Source organism: Neltuma alba, unplaced genomic scaffold (genome assembly GCF_004799145.2).
Source record: "Neltuma alba isolate B1F8T4 unplaced genomic scaffold, ASM479914v2 tig00011126_pilon, whole genome shotgun sequence".
Lineage (NCBI taxonomy): Eukaryota > Viridiplantae > Streptophyta > Magnoliopsida > Fabales > Fabaceae > Neltuma > Neltuma alba.
In genome coordinates, this window is record NW_021635862.1 from 285,831 (window position 1) to 302,570 (window position 16,740).

The 16,740-nt window shown below is 39.6% G+C and overlaps 2 protein-coding genes and 2 pseudogenes across 2 annotated transcripts; all 4 read right to left on the reverse strand.

Annotated features, from left to right (window-relative positions):
* Positions 1-793: 793 nt before the first annotated feature.
* Positions 794-2,448, reverse strand: LOC114761596 (alpha-amylase-like; annotated as a pseudogene).
* A 2,827-nt stretch (positions 2,449-5,275) lies between these two features.
* On the reverse strand, positions 5,276-7,031 carry LOC114761563 (alpha-amylase-like). Its single transcript, XM_028950962.1, has 4 exons — positions 6,945-7,031; positions 6,700-6,838; positions 5,776-6,578; positions 5,276-5,689 (listed from the first exon to the last, which is right to left on the reverse strand). Exons 1-4 carry the CDS (start codon positions 7,026-7,028, stop codon positions 5,435-5,437), a joined length of 1,281 nt encoding a protein of 426 aa, XP_028806795.1. The 5' UTR covers positions 7,029-7,031; the 3' UTR covers positions 5,276-5,434.
* Positions 7,032-8,251: 1,220 nt separating this feature from the next.
* LOC114761597 (alpha-amylase-like) lies at positions 8,252-12,602 on the reverse strand (annotated as a pseudogene).
* Positions 12,603-14,056: 1,454 nt separating this feature from the next.
* LOC114761553 (alpha-amylase) lies at positions 14,057-16,014 on the reverse strand. Its single transcript, XM_028950949.1, has 4 exons — positions 15,694-16,014; positions 15,476-15,605; positions 14,529-15,334; positions 14,057-14,443 (listed from the first exon to the last, which is right to left on the reverse strand). Exons 1-4 carry the CDS (start codon positions 15,775-15,777, stop codon positions 14,174-14,176), a joined length of 1,290 nt encoding a protein of 429 aa, XP_028806782.1. The 5' UTR covers positions 15,778-16,014; the 3' UTR covers positions 14,057-14,173.
* Between the last annotated feature and the right edge of the window lie 726 nt (positions 16,015-16,740).

Genomic DNA, 16,740 nt, shown 5'->3' on the forward strand with positions numbered 1-16,740 from the left:
CTCAATATATTATAATATTTGCATTCATGATTTTTCATAATTAACTCGTATCTGTTAATACCACTTCTTGTTTTTAATATAAGATCTAATTTATAGTTTAAATTGAATTATAAATTCGGTCTTATATTAAAAATTTGTGGTAGTATTAACTAGTTATTGGTACTGTTTAATTTGCACTTCACAAAATTATCATATTTGCTTTTTTTAATTTATTAAGCAAACAATTGACCAAAAAAAGTAAAAATTAATCCAGAAGTCCATATAGTTTTACCATATGTTTAATAATTTTTTATGGTTTCACCTGTTTTTAATCAAGTTTATGTTTTTTTAATTAAATCTTTATAGTCTTACCTAATATAATTTTTAATCAAAACTTTGTAATTCCAAGTGACCTAATACAAAAATGATAACGATCTTACTGAAAATCAAATAAAACTGTAAGAACTTTTGTGTGTATTTATATACGTGCATAAAGGCATGATTATAAGTAAGTGAAACTATACATAAAAATTATTGAAAATTAGGTAGAATTATAGGGTTTTGAAGATTACTTTTTTTAATTAAACATAATTCCCTTTTTACTTCACTTCTGTGCCCGTCTCATCCGCTTCTCCGTTCATAATTAACATGAAAAGAATATCGGATGTCCCCGAAGGAACAACGAAAAGAACATTAAAGAGATGGACAAGTCAAAAGCATTGACAAGCGCAATGACGCCAATGGACATAGTAACTAATATGGCCAATCGTTTTTCATGCGCAGCCATAAGAAAATTTTTTATTTCATGCTTATATTAATGGAAAATCGACATATTATTGTTATTCCCATCAATTTGATTATTGGAGAGGGCCGTTATATTATGGCAGTAGTAGTGGAGTTCCCACACGGCGAAGTCTTGTCCACTGGTGGCGAGCACTGCGTTTTGAGGAAGAAGGTTCTTGAGATCACCGTTGGGTCCAATCTTGACGACGACTTCTGGTCTATCTCAGCCATGTACAGATCAGCATCGGCTGCCAGAATGCTGACGCTGCTCGTTGGGTTTATCCCATTCCTCTTCCTTATGTCCGTCAAATTCTTTATGGGCGCTCGCTGTTCTACCCAATCGATGTAGTGATCGTAGAACTGCACACGCAGCATAACACAGTAAGCATCTGTATTCTTCCGAAACAAGTAATTAAAACTACAGAAAAAGAGGGTACGTACAATTGTGGGATGGCCTGGGTGAGTAAATATGTACGCGTATCCAAGCGTGACTTTGTCCTGCGGGAAGGGCCAGGTTTTCTGGGACCAGGTGTCGTGGTTGTCGACGAAGGTGACGGCGTTGGATGGCTTGGTTCCGATCATCCCCGGTGGCTTCCCGTTCGCGTCCTTCATCCTCCAGAGTTCACCTTGTACGGCGGCTCCCAGCACCATTTTGGTTGTGAAGTCGAACGTTGTGACGGCGCCACCAGCGTCTCGCACCCACTGCACCAGTCTAGCACGATGCGGATCTTGGTTCGCCAAGGGTCTTCCGTCTGAGCCCATGGTCACGCTCTCAAAAAGCTCTCCCACAGCGAATTCCGGTTTGGTCTGGTCCATGTAGATTTTTGTGAACCTCGGGGCGTAGCCTAACACCATGTCGAACCTCCATCCTACGAATCCAACGTCCGACTTCAACCAGTTCATCCAGTCAGAGAGCTCTCGCTGCACCCTGGGGTTGGTGTGGTCGACGTCTGGTGCGTCCCCCCAGTCCATGCCGGTGTCGGGATTTCCGGCGCCCTTAAACCGTGTATCTGTGGAGCAGATTTCCGACACATTCCAGTCGAGACGGTCGTCGGGAGTACCGCCTTCGAAGATGCTAAGTCCTCTCTCGTCCAGTCTCTCTGCAGTTCTGTGGTTGATGACTATGTCGGCTATACATTTCACTCCCCTGTCGCGAAATGCCGCTATCAGTGACTTCAATTCCTCCTTGTTACCGTATTTTGAGGTGTCAAGATCATATAATCTTTTCGGCAAGTATCCTGCACGTTGAATGCAAATATATGTGTGTGTGTGTGTGTATATTTTAAAATAAACAAAAATTCACAACAAAGTCGCTGCACGAACCGAAAAGAGTTACAAGTATTGTAAGACTCCCAACCTTGAGGACCATCAGGGTGAGAGTTGGAGGGAGGAGGAAGCCAGACATATTCGACTCCAAGATCTGCAATTAAAGGCACCTGGGTCTTGAGATAGTTGTAAAATCCTCCTGCTTTCTCAAGGGATGCCCAGTTGAAGCCCTACAGGTGCACACCGAACGTGTTAAACTCATTTGTATGGGTGTCTGTATTAAGAGTGAAGGATGAGTGATCAAGGAAATGAATATATGGGGTGATACGTACGTACCTGGAACAGTATGGTAGAAGAGGAGAAGAAAGGGAGAAGTGAAATGCAGAGGAAGGCGAAACAGAAAGAAGCGAGAGACTTCATGTTTCTCATTAGATGTTGTGGCCTGCTGAGGATGAGGCTGATTCTGAGACATCTTATAGGCATCAACCGCGGCGCCTATCTTCTTTGAAATTTCAAAGGACGTATGTGTGTCCTCTCATGTACTGTTAGGCATGAAATATGAGATCACTTCAGTACGCGGAAAACAATAACTTTCAAGCTTTGACCAGAAAACTAAATATTTCCTACGCTCCACGGCAAGCATTCCATAAAAATGTTTAATTAAGAGTTCATGGCCTTCTCATTGATGCCTTTTTATATTAAAGTAAAAATCTAAAAATGTACCTTTTTCAATCTATAATCTGTCTATATCATACTATTATTCATTAATTATGAACGCAGAGGCCTACTTAAGATTAACTCTGTACATATAAAACATACATAATCTCACGATTTGATTTTAGCAAGTGTTTTGGATAACTCCCTAACTTAAAATAAGCAATCTAAACAAATATACTAATATAACAGCCACATGGAGATTAGATATAAGACTTAATCTATTCTGTCTCTCAAATTTATAATAATGATCTCTCCAAAATATTTCCAAGATCGCAAAGGTCTCCACGACCAAAGGGTAGTTACAATGTACATGATTAAAAAAAATAGCTTAGAAAAATCGATACATATTTGTTACAATTAACTAACTTAATTAATTTTTTTAATCTCACCAGATTAATTATCTGGCTCTCATATTAATCACCAAAGGTAACATATCTTAACCATGTTCCATTAAAGTGTCATTAATTTGAATTAAGAAACATGCATTTCTATATGTCTTCACATTCCTACATGTTGCACAAAATTAGAAATTTAAAAAGGTCTGTACTTAATTTCAAAATAAAAATTTCATTAAAATCTATTTAACACACATAATAAAACAATAAATCAACGGACGTAACTAAAAAAATAATTAATAAATCCATGGAGAAAATAATGACTATATTATATTTTTAAAATAATAAAAGCTAAAATATTTAAACAATAATTTTACAAAATAATTATAAACACTGTAAAAATATTTCGTAATAGAAAGGACCTTTTCTTTTTTTGCGTTTGCGGCGGCGATGCGTTTGTGGGGATGAGAAGGACCAATTAGTTTACAAGAATAACAATTTGAATTATGTTTATTATAATACTTCCGTTCTTAAATATAAGAATTAATTTATAATTTAATTTATACTACAAACTAATTTTTATATTTAGTACCAGAGATTGTTGTCGTGGCACCTAAAATATAAGTCACATGCTCTTTATACCATGAAATATTCTTTCTGGAATGCCCCTCATTAATATTGTTGAACCAAACACTAAGCATGGGTTTTCAATTATTAACCATCCTTTAGCTTCCCCAAAACTCTCCATTAATTAAGGGCAAACAATATTAAAAAAACATGTTTTTATTATAAATTTAGTTAGTTTAATTAATCAAGTTTAATTGATTTTATCGGTTTCGTATGAGATAAATATCAGTGCCTTTTATATAGTTATATTTAAGGATGCGAGAAGCAACTGTGCTACCTTGTCTTTCTAATTAAACAGTGACAACTTGAATGAACGCGGAAATGGATAAGAACTCTCCTTTCATTTTTCTCCCTCAGTGATAAATCATCTCCAGGAGATGAACAGAGAAAGCTGTAGAATTGAAATTTTTTTAGGCGGCTGTGGGTAGCTAGCTGGCTACGACCCACAACGAAGAAACAATAGTTATCCAAACGACGAGTGCGTAGAGATGAACAAATGGCGTGAAATCATGGAGTGATTGAGGGAGAGGATGGCAAAAGTCAAGTCATTGTGCCTCCCAATATATCTTCTTCCATTTATATTCATCTGTTCTTTCTTCATAAGTTAGGCTTGCGGCTTGCCTGCACTGGAAAAGTCAGGATCTACATAATGAAGCGTTGAATGAACATGCTTGCATGCTAGGAACCATCCCTTCTTCAAAAAGATATCAAGTAAATAGGATAGCTAATCTTATATATGCCATATGGGTACGTCCATTACTTATGATCATGTTTTAAGATAATTAACCTAATCAATTACGCCTATACGGACTATGTAATTTGCACTCATAGTGTCCACCAGGATTTTCTGTGGGCGTTATTAGCATTTGCATTGCATCTACGGTCAGAAAGCATGCAATAGATGAAGCTATATAAGGTAGACCCTGTAGTTCTGTACACAATAAACGCAAGGAATATGATGCAGTGCGTGGGAAAGATTCCCTCCTTTTCTCCTTCGATATCTTATCTTTTATAAAATTATATATTATCAAAATGTTAAATTATAAAATGAGAAATAAATAACTAAATTCAAACAGCTAAAGTTTGACACGAACAGGTTAAAAACGTATTAAAGAAAATAAAAAATTATTTTATAAGAAACTAAAACACAAACACACAGCGTAGTCTTGGCCGGAGGCAGAGAGTCGGAAATTAAAAGGAACAACACCTCCAGGATCCATCTTTGACCCAATCTTCGTTATCACCTTCTCATCTATCTCTGCCATGTAAAGCTCAGCTTCAGCTGCTAAGAACTTTGTGTGTGTGTGTGTGTGTTTATATACATGTATAAAGACATGATTATAAGTAAGTGAAACTATACATAAAAATTATTGAAAATTAGGTAAAATTATAGGGTTTTGAAGATTAGCTTTTTTAATTAAACGTAATTCCTTTCTTACTTCTCTTCTGTGCCTGTCTTATCCGCTTCTCCGTTCATAATTAACATGAAAAGAATATCGGATGTCCCCGAAGGGACAACGACAAGAACATAAAAGAAATGGACAAAGCAAAAGCGTTGACAAGTACAGTGACACCAATGGACATAGTAACTCATATGGCTAATCGTTTTTCATACGCAGATATAAGAAATTTATTTATTTCACTCTTACATTAATGGAAAATCGACATATTATTGTTACTCGCCATCAATTTTATTATCGGAGAGGGCCGTTATATTATGGCAGTAGTCAGTGGAGTTCCCACACGGCGAAGTCTTGTCCACTGGTAGCGAGCACCGCGTTTTGAGGAAGAAGGTTCTTGAGATCACCGTTGGGTCCAATCTTGACGACGACCTTCTGGTCTATCTCAGCCATGTACAGATCAGCATCGGCTGCCAGAATGCTGACGCTGCTCGTTGGGTTTATCCCATTCCTCTTCCTTATGTCCGTCAAATTCTTTATGGGCGCTCGCTGTTCTACCCAATCGATGTAGTGATCGTAGAACTGCACACGTACGCATCACAACACAGTAAGTATCTGTATTCTTCTGAGACAACTAATTAAAACTACAGAAAAAATAGGGTACGTACAACGGTGGGATGGCCCGGGTGAGTAAGTATGTATGCGTATCCCTGCATGACTTTGTCATCAGGGAATGGCCATTTTTTCTGAGTGGAACCTGTGTCATGATTTTCAATGAACGTCACCGCATTTTCTGGCTTTCTCCCGATCATTCCCGGCGGCTTCCCGTTCGAATCCTTCAACCTCCATAGCTCCCCTTGTACGGCGGCTTGAAGGATCCCTTTCGTCGTGAAATCAAAGGCGGTGACAGCACCGCCGGCCTGTTCCACCCAATTCACCAGCGCATCCCGATGAGCGTCTTGATTATTCTGAGGCTTCCCGTCCTGTCCATAAGACAGAGAGTCCCATTTTTCCCCGACGGCAAAGTCTGGGGAGGTTCGTTGCATGTAAACCTTGGTAATATCGGCGGCATAGCCCTTTACGAAATCGAATCTCCATCCGTCGAATCCTACCTCGGTCTTCAACCAATTCATCCAATCTGAAAGCTCTGACTGAACCTGAGGATTGAGATGGTCGATGTCCGGTGCGGCGTCGTATGGCTCTCCGCTGTCAGGATTTCCGGTGCCGTCAGAATAAGCAGTGTCGTCTTTGCAAATGAAAGATGGGCCCCAATCGAGACGTGAATCAGGAGTGCCACCTTCGAAGATGCTAAGTCCTCTCTCGTCCAGCCTCTCTGCAGTCCTGTGGTTGATGACTATGTCGGCTATGCATTTCACTCCCCTGTCGCGAAATGCCGCTATCAGTGACTTCAATTCCTCCTTGTTACCGTATTTCGAGGTGTCAAGATCATATAATCTTTTCGGCAGGTAGCCTGCACGTTGAATGCAAATGCGCGCGCACACACACACACACACATATTAAAATAAACAAAAATTCACAACAAAGTCGCTGCACGAACTGAAAAGAGTTACAAGTATTGTAAGACTCCCAACCTTGAGGACCATCAGGGTGAGAGTTGGAGGGAGGAGGAAGCCAGACATATTCGACTCCAAGATCTGCAATTAAAGGCACCTGGGTCTTGAGATAGTTGTAAAATCCTCCTGCTTTCTCAAGGGATACCCAGTTGAAACCCTACAGGTACACAGCGAATGTGTTAAACTCATTTGTTTGTGTGTGTGTATTAAGAGTGAAGGATGAGTGATCAAGGAAATGAATACATGGGGTGATACGTACGTACCTGGAACAGTATGGTAGAAGAGGAGAAGAAAGGGAGAAGCGAAATGCAGAGGAAGGCGAAACAGAAAGAAGCGAGAGATTTCATGTTTCTTATTAGATGTTGTGGCCTGGTGAGGACGAGGCTGATTCTGAGACGCCTTATAGGCATCAACCACGGCGCCTATCTTCCTTGAAAATTCAAATGACGTATGTGTGTCCTCTTATGAGATTACGTCAATACGCGGAAAACAATAACTTTCAAGCTTTGACCAAAGCACTAAATATTTCCTACGCTCTGCGGCAAGCATTCCATAAAAATGGTCAATTAAAATAAAAATTTAAAAATATTCCTTTTTCAATCTATAATCTGTCTATATTATACTGTTATTCATTAATTATGAACGCGGAGTTCCACTTAAGATTAACTGCATGTGTGTATATAAAACATATATAATCTCACGATTTGATTTTAGCAAGTGTTTTAGATAACTCTCTAAATTAAAATAAGTAATCTAAAAAAATATACTAGTTCCGATCCTTAATATAACCAAGGAACAAAAATATACCAGTCCGGTCCTTAGTATCAGAGATTGTTGTTTTTGGAATGTTTTGGGCTTTTGGCAATCAACCTAAAATATAAGTCACATGCTCTTTATACCACGAAATATATTCTTTCTGGATTGCCCCTCATTAATATTGTTGAACCAAAAACTAAGCACGGGTTTTCAATTAATTACCATCCTTTAGCTTTCCCAAAACTCTCCATTAATTAAGGGCAAACAATATTAAAAAAAATTTATTATTAATTTAGTTAGTTTAATTAACCAAGTTTAATTGATTTTATCGATTTTGTATGAGATAAATATCAGCGTCTTTTATATAGTTATATTTAAGGATGGGAGAAGCAACTTGTAAAAGGTGCTTGCTACCTTTCTTACAACTTGAATGAACGCGGAAATGGATAAGAACTCTCCTTTCATTTTTCTCCCTCAATGATGAATCATCTCCAGGAGATGAACAGAGAAAGCTGTAGAATTGAAATTGTTTGAGGCGGCTGCGGCTAGCTGGCTGGCTACGACCCACAACGAAGAAACAATAGTTATCCAAACGACGAGTGCGTAGAGATGAACAAATGGCGTGAAATCATGGAGTGATTGAGGGAGAGGATGGCAAAAGTCAAGTCATTGTGCTCCCAATATATCTTCTTCTTCCCTTTATGTTCATCTATTTTGCAGCCCTGTTCTTTCTTCATAGGTTAGGCTTGCCTCCACTAGAAAAGTCAATGAAGCGTTGAATGAACATGCATGCATGCCAGGAACCATCCCTTCTTCAAAAAGATATTAAGTAAATAGGGAATGGTGTTCCAGGATGAGTTAGAATGTACGCGAATCCCTGCATGACTTTGTCTGAAGGGAATGGCCACAGTTTCTAAGTGGAACCTGTGTCATGATTGTCAGTGAACGTCACCGCATTTTCTGGCTTTCTCCCGATCATTCCCAGCGTCTTCCCTTTCGAATCCTTCAACCTCCATAGCTCCCCTTGTACGGCGGCTTGAAGGATCCCTTTGGTCGTGAAATCAAAGGCGGTGACAGCACCGTCGGCCTGTTCCACCCAATTCACCAGCACATCCCGATAAGCGTCTTGATTAATCTGAGGCTTCCCGTCCTGCCCATAAGACAGAGGGTCCCATTTTTCCCTGACGGCAAAGTCTAGCGAGGTTCGTTGCATGTAAATCTTGTAATATTGGGGGCATAGCCCTTTACGAAATCAAATCTCCATCCGTCAAATCCTACCTCGGTCTTCAACCAATTCATCCAATCTGACAGCTCTGACTGAACCTGAGGATTGAGATGGTGGATGTCCGGTGTGGCGTCGTATGGCTCTCTGCTGTCAGGATTTCCGGTGCCGTCAGAATAAGCAGTGTCGTCTTTGCAAATGAAAGATGGGCCCCAATCGAGTCGTGAATCAGGAGTGCCTCTTTCGAAGATGCAGTAAATTCCTCTTCCGTCCTTTCTCTCCGCGATTCTATGGTTGATGACTATGTCAGCCAAGCATTTAATTTTCTTTTCATGGAAAGCTGCGATCAGTGACTTTAGTTCCTCCATGGAACCATATTTTGATGCATCCAGATCGTACAGCCTTCCCGGAAGGTATCCTTAAATGACAGTCAACAGAAAGTCAATGGCTCAAAAATTGAGCGACACGGAGATAGTGATTAGTGTACAGTAATAGGGTTTACGTACCTTGGGGAGAAACGGATTGAGAAGGAGGAGGGAGCCAAACATGGGTAATTCCTGAATTGGCTAGGTCAGAAATGGAGTTCTTGAGCGAGTTGCACCATCCTCCTTTGTTTCTTGATTCCCAGTTGAAACCCTATGACAAACAGTTTTGAGTTTAATATAAATATATGGAGGCGATCGAGTGAGTTATTGTGAGGGAAAAGAAAAACACAGATATATGAAACCTGAAAGAGCAGAGCAGCGGATGGCCTCACTTCGCTGTATTATTGGCGCTTCAGCTAAGTGCCTGTGACATCATATAGGAACATTATTTTGTTGATTTGGCAACAAATTCGGACACCTGCAATAACAGATATTGTTGAACTTTCTGAGTCAAATTATCTAAGTGAATAATATCAATATCAGGATATATAATAAATTTTAATAATTATTATTTACTCTTTGTGAATATTATGAATTAATTTTTTTGATTTGGTGTAGTACATTATATTTTTATAGTTTGCATTCTGAGTGAATTTGGACTTTGCTCCTTGCTAGTTGCTAAAATTCATGAAAGCTATTAACAGTTTGAACAAAGCAGGATAAACCTCCATGTCACTGGAGATGAGATTCACGAGTTTTAAGATTATCTATTATACTAGCTGGTATGGGAGTGAAATTCTAAAAACATAATAAAATTGACATCACTGGCTAGTACTTTACAAATTTACAGATAATAGTAGTGTGAAAAAAATTCAAAAACTATACATTGGAGGAAGGATTTTGCAAATTTGGAAGTGTGAACCTAATTCTTTTTGAACACTTTTAAGTATATATTGCTTGAATCCAGGTTAAATCTGAGAGGAGAGATCCATGAAGTAAATCTCTGGTTCAGTCTCACTAACTGAACGCAACTGGGACATTAGCCTAGGTTCAATCTAGTTACAATGACAGGGAAAGAGCGTTTTTTACTTTCCTGTTAGAAAAGAGGGCCTAAGCCCGAGAAGAAAAGAAAAAACTAGTCCCTGTGGGGAATTAATCCCAAACTCTCTTTAAGGAGCAAATTAAAGTCCGAAGGTGCTGTGGACAAGTATCTAAAACAGCTGTCTTTGAGAATCCAAATTTAGCAAGGCCGCCGTCTGGAGAGATGTTTCTCTTATATTACCTCCTATTGTTAATATAAAAATTAGTTTAATATTTAATTTAGTCATAAATATAAAACTCAAATATATTTTATTTTTCATATTTATCTTTTTAAAAAAAAAAAAGTCATATGTTGAACCGGTAAACATTATTATAGCTCAGGAAGCTATTCATTCGATGAGAAGGAAAATTAGTAGAATAGGTTGGATGGCCATTAAGGTTGACCTAGAAAACGCTTTTGACAGGCTTCACTGGGATTTTATAAAAGATACCCTAGAGGAGGTACATATCCCCTCCAGCTTGATATCTATCTTTATGAAGTGCACATCCTCAGCGAGCATGCAAGTTACTTGGAATGGTAAACCAAGCGAAACATTCTCCCCACAACGCGAAATCTAACAAGGATGCCCACTATCCACCAAGCGAAACCTTCTCCCCACAACATGAAAGCCGACAAGGATGCCCACTATCCCCTTATATATTTGTGTGCTGCATGGAATGGTTATCACAAGCCATCACTAAGGAAGTGGAACGAGGAGCCTGGCACCCTATCCATATGGGCAAAAATAGCCCACCACTGTCTCACCTATTCTTTGCCGATGACCTATTCCTCTTCAGCTCTATGGAAGGCACACAAGTCAGACTCATACATCATATGTTAAGTGAGTTCTGTGCATCATCGGGACACAAATTGAATGCTTTGAAGACAAGGGTATACTTCTCCAAAAATGTGGGCACCCAAATTGCCAACTCCATTTGTGAACTTCTCGGCTACTAGAAGACGATGCACCTCGGGCACTATTTGGGAGTTCTTTTGCCGCACAAACAGGTAACCAAAGACACTTATAAGTACACTGAAGAAAGAATGCAATGCAAGCTGTCAGGGTGGAAAATTCAATCCCTCTCACTGTCTGGTAGAATCACTCTGGCTCAATCAGTCCTGTTTACAATCCCACTTTATGCAATGCAAACCTCCAGAATTCCAATGTCAACAAAGACAAAAATGCAAAGCATAATTCGCAACTTTGTATGGGATCGAACGAGAACCACAAGGGCATCCACCTGATCAAGTGGTTTGAAGCTTGCCAACTAAAGAAACATGGAGGATGTGGAATGAAGAATTTGGAGTACCAAAACTCAGCTTTCCTAATCAAGCTTGCTGTTGCAATCATGTCCAAACCAAGCCTCCTTTAGGTTAAAATTTTGCGTGCAAAGTATGGCTGGCAGAATAATTACAAAGAACTACCAAGAGTCAAATTGGCCTCCCACCTATGGAGAAGTCTCACAGCTGTATGGGAAGACACGGCCTTGGGCATTAAGTGGAACATTGGAAACTGGCACAATGTAAGGTTCTGGGAGGACCATTGGGTAGGCAATCTTGGCCCACTAAAGCATCTGTCTTTCACCCTGCTCTCTGAACCTAAGCTACAATTGTCGATATCCAATTTGTCAACCAAGAGGGCCAATGGGACTGGCCCAAATTTGAAAGGAAGCTCCCTAGAGACATACTCGACCAAATAGCCACAATGCCCCCACCCAAGGCCTCTGACCTGCTAGTACTCTGCCACTGGTACTTGGAACGCAATAGGGAAGTCTTGGTAAAATCGGCTTACAACCTCGTGGCCCAAAATGATCTGAATGATGAGGACAATAAATGGTACCTAGCCTGGAGCTGGCCCGGACCAAGCAGAGTTAGAACATTCCTCTGGCTCACTTTGAGTTGGTAAATCGGTAACAAATACAGAGCGACTCCGTAGGCACATGACAACGTCTACGACTTGCAATATTTGTGGCGCTGATGTAGAATATATTGATCATTTGTTGCGACAGTACAAGCTGGCGGCTGAATGTTGGCAACTAATAATCCCCCCCACACCACTTGACGCACTTCAAATTAGTAAGCATGGTAGATTGGCTTCAGGAAAACCTTAATCGTCAGGAAAAGAGCCCACTGTGGTGCATAATCTTTGGTGTTCTATGCTGGAAGCTTTGGCACGCATGCAACAATTTAATCTTCACTGAGGAACAGACTTCAAGCTTCCGGATGGTCAATGAAAGGCTAGCATTTGCCAATCACATTACGAAGGCCAAAAAGAACTTTTGTAGTCTTTTGACCTGATACAGTAAGCCCGAAGAACGAGGCTGTTTTCTTTCTTACCTTTGTCCCTTATTTGCACTGTACATATTTCCTTGATTAATGAACTCCTTTTTACTCAAAGAAAAAAGAAGTCATATGTTAAAAATTCTAGGTTGCATGAAGGGGTTGTGGTCGAGCTATTTACCATTTCAACCAAGTTTTTGGAATCAGACTCCGTCATAATTTTCCTGAATCCTATCTCCCAACTTCTAGGTCGAGTCTTAACTCCATAAGATCCATCATTCCACACATGATATCACAGACATACATACATGCATAGAGTCGTCATCCTATAAATCAGGGATTATTTAAAGTTGATAAAATATCACAACTATGTGGTTAATGGTAATGAAAAGACTTCTGTGTCTCATTTCTGCATTTCATGGCATTGATTTGAGGAGTATTTTGTTATCTTTTCTTCCTAAATTAAAAGTGTTTATAACAACTATTGCTAGTCGCATAATAAAATAACCTAAGTTCCATAATTTGATTGCAAAAACGAATCTTAAATATGCAAGTGTCAAAGAGAAGGAGGGAGCCAGGGACCTACTTCCCTGTAAGACTAGCATCAGCTTGGCTTCTCTGGAGACTGGAGCGGCATGTCTTCTCTCTCTTCCTTATTCGCTTTCTTTTAACAATCATTTCTCCTATTTCCTATACAAACATGTCTTTTCCTTGAAAATTTTTTGCTCTTCAAGTTTCTTTTTAAATAAATCAACTAAAAAAAAGTGTTACTGTTCATTTTTTAAATCAACCAATATATCCCAAAAAATTCAAATCTAGGTAAGTTAAAAAGGACCTTAAAAATTGGCCAAAAAAAATAAGAGGACCTTAAAATGTGTGGGGAAAGAAAAAACCAGGCAACTAAAGTGAGAAGGGCTACGTGGCGTGATGTTTCTATGCAAGAGACGAGGAAACCACGCAAAGCTCCCGGCTCTCCGTGGCGTGTCGTGCAACAACAAGGAAGCTACTACGTACAAGCAATGTTCATCTTTGATACCCAAATGAATAATAATGTTTTTTATCTCTAATATAATAATTAGTTGGAAGTTAACTTTAATTATGAATATTTCTCCGGTCTTAAATAAAAAACTCCATTTACAGTGTAAATTGTACTGTAAAATGGGTTTTATATTTAGGATTGAGGGAGTATGAGATTTCAATATGTTTTGTCTTTTACATTTATTTTATTTAAAATTATTCTTATTAATTGCATATGATGAGACAGTCCGTATCAAGGAATAATTAATATAGAAAAAAAGATATAAAAAGATATTTTTTAAAAAATTAATGTATTTTTAATAAATAATTAATTTAACTTGTTTTTTTAATTTATCAAATTAGATAATTAAATTTTAAATTAAAGATTGGAAGTGGTAACATCTAACACCAATAAGCTCATGATAGCTGATTTCAAATGATCGAACGTGACTTTTTATGGTTTTATTATCGTCAGCACATCCAACTATTCATTATTTTTTAATTTTTATTTGAGTCTCATGATTTAATTAAAAATGATAGTTCTTGGCTTCTTGCCGAAAATATTAAATCTCCTGACATATGAATGGTAAAAACAGGGCGCGAGCTGGCCGAAGTCCGAACCGATTAGTTCGAACCGGATGCACAGCGACGATGTCAGAGATTGTACTCTAAGAAGCATAATACGTATTATTCAATATTCTGCGTATGTACAAGGTCAAGAAAACACCATTCTATATATGAAATCCCTTTGTTTTGGTCTCGAGATTTATATCATATAATATAATGATCGGCAGATTTCTCCCACACCGCATAGTCCTGGCCTGAGGTGGCCAGTCGAAAATTAGAAGGAACAAGTCCGTCAAGATCCATCTTAGGCCCAATCTTCATCATCACCTTGCTATCCATTTCTGCCATATACAGATCCGCTTCAGCTGCTAATATCTTGATGCTGCTCTTCTCATTGATCCCGTTCCGCCTCCTTATCCCGCTCAATTTCCCTATCTCATTCTTCAGTCCCCAATCCAGTAGGTGGTCGTAGAACTGCAAATCAAAAGATTACATCAGGCACCATTTTCTCTATGCTTAGCAGTTCAATAGATCACAAGTTTGGAGAAAGAAAGCATACTATCGATGGTGTTCCAGGATGAGTTAGAATGTATGCGTATCCCTGCATGACTTTGTCTGAAGGGAATGGCCATTGTTTCTGAGTGGAACCTGTGTCATGATTGTCAATGAACGTCACCGCATTTTCTGGCTTTGTCCCGATCATTCCTGGCGGCTTCCCGTTTGAATCCTTCAACCTCCATAGCTCCCCTTGTACGGCGGCTTGGAGGATCCCTTTGGTTGTGAAATCAGAGGCGGTGACAGCACCGCCGGCCTGGTCCACCCAATTCACCAACGCACCACGATGAGCGTCTTGGTTGTAATCAGGCTTCCCGTCCTGCCTGTAAGACAGAGAGTCCCATTTTTCCCCGACGGCGAAGTCTGGTGAGGTTCGTTGCATGTAAATTTTGGTGATATTGGGAGCATAGCCCTTTGCGAAATCAAAACGCCATCCATCAAACCCTACTTCGGTCTTCAGCCAATTCATCCAATCTGACAGCTCTGACTGAACCTGAGGATTGAGATGGTCGATGTCCGGCGCGGGTTCGTATGGCTCTCCACTGTCGAGATGTCCGGTGCCATCAGAGTAGGCGGTGTCGTCCCTGCAAATGAACGATGGACCCCAATCGAGACGTGAATCAGGAGTGCCACCTTCGAAGATGCAGTAGATTCCTCTTCCGTCCTTCCTCTCCGCAGTTCTGTGGTTGATTACTATGTCAGCCAAGCATTTAATTCCCTTCTCATGGAAAGCTGCGATCAGTGACTTCAGTTCATCCTTGGAACCATATTTTGACGCATCCAGATCATATAGCCTTCCCGGAAGATATCCTTAATTGACATTCAAGTGTAACATAAAGAAAAGCATGTGAATTGGGTATTGGGTATTGGGTAACAAGTAAAAAATAAAGCATCATGACGAAAAAATGAACGAGAGATGGTAATTATTATCAATTAATTGGAGTTAATTACCTTGAGGAGAAACGGATTGAGAAGGAGGGGGGAGCCAAACATGGGTGATCCCGACACTGGCTAGGGCAGAGATTGAGTTCTTGAGCGAGTCGTACCACCCTCCTTTGTTACTTGATTCCCAGTTGAAACCCTGCCATTATGATTGCGATCGAGTTCAATTCAATTGATGTTGTATGGAAATTTGTGTAGGAGAAACAGGACAGAGAAGAAGTTGAAACCTGAAAGAGCAGGGCAGCGGGTGAAGAAAGGGGAAAGGAGCAAAGGCAGAGACAAAATATGCAGAGCAAAGGGAGGGAAGCCATGTCCTCAATTACGTATTGGCGCTTCTGCCAACTGCCTCTGTTCTGATGTGTCTTGTGTGAGTGGCATGGGCTTTTATAGAGGAATTATTTTGTTGATTTGGGCACACGCAGTTAATTGTCAGATTAGGAATCATTAGCACGTCTGATTATTTTTTGACATATTATTAGATAGATGCTAGTTTATCCAGCATTAGTGCATGATTGCCAGGTAGCGAGCCTTGCAAGAAAGGAAAATTTGATTATCGAATGACAGGCTCAATCATAAGTAGTGTATATACTATCTCGGTTCTAATTATGATCTCATTTATAGTCTACAAATGAAGTTTATAATTAAGACCGGAAGTAGTACTGCATAAGTTAACTCAGATGGCTTCTTTTAACTCTTGTGTGAATTCATTAGAGGATTTACAATATTAAAGTATTATTCAAAACCCATATATGACAGACGAAAACAGTACTCTGAAGGAAGATAGGTTTCATCGGCGCACACCACAAAAAGAAAAGAAAAGGAAGAAGGACACTAGATTTGGCTCGGGTCAAGGTGAATCGTTCATTTTGGGATAATGATAGAAAGTCAAGAAAAACCTAGTAAATTTGAAGAGATAGTGATGAGAAGGAACAATAGTCTCGACTTCTAGAAACGCTGTTCACGTACAACAATTATTGACGAGCGGTGTAAGCCTGCTAGGCTGGATAGCTTTTAATTCCATAATGTCAATGCTTATATGTCCCACTTCGGCCCCCCGACCCAAGGCCCCAAGGAAAAAAAATCCGGGACAAAGTCTGTGTCCCCATTGAAACGGATTCCTTTCTCATCTTTCTAATTTTTCATCACTGCTTCGAAATTTGGTTATGGAGCACAGTAGCATCACAGCTTCAGAGGGAGAAAAGAGAGAGGGGGAGGGGGTTGTTTATGTTCCCCCATGAAACAGCCCTTACATTTGCACAAAGCAATTGAGGGGA

Bases quoted from the DNA above. Each gene is read 5' to 3' on its own strand.
- LOC114761563 (XM_028950962.1), bottom strand. From the start codon at position 7,028: ATGAAATCTCTCGCTTCTTTCTGTTTCGCCTTCCTCTGCATTTCGCTT. The intron at 6,579-6,699 runs GTTGGGAGTCTT...TTCAACGTGCAG, and splicing joins TCACCCTGATGGTCCTCAAG to GCTACCTGCCGAAAAGATTA. The intron at 5,690-5,775 runs GTACGTACCCTA...GTACGTGTGCAG, and splicing joins ACCCGGGCCATCCCACCGTT to TTCTACGATCACTACATCGA.
- LOC114761553 (XM_028950949.1), bottom strand. From the start codon at position 15,777: ATGGCTTCCCTCCCTTTGCTCTGCATATTTTGTCTCTGCCTTTGCTCC. The intron at 15,335-15,475 runs GTAATTAACTCC...ATGTCAATTAAG, and splicing joins TCAATCCGTTTCTCCTCAAG to GATATCTTCCGGGAAGGCTA. The intron at 14,444-14,528 runs GTATGCTTTCTT...TTTGATTTGCAG, and splicing joins ATCCTGGAACACCATCGATA to TTCTACGACCACCTACTGGA.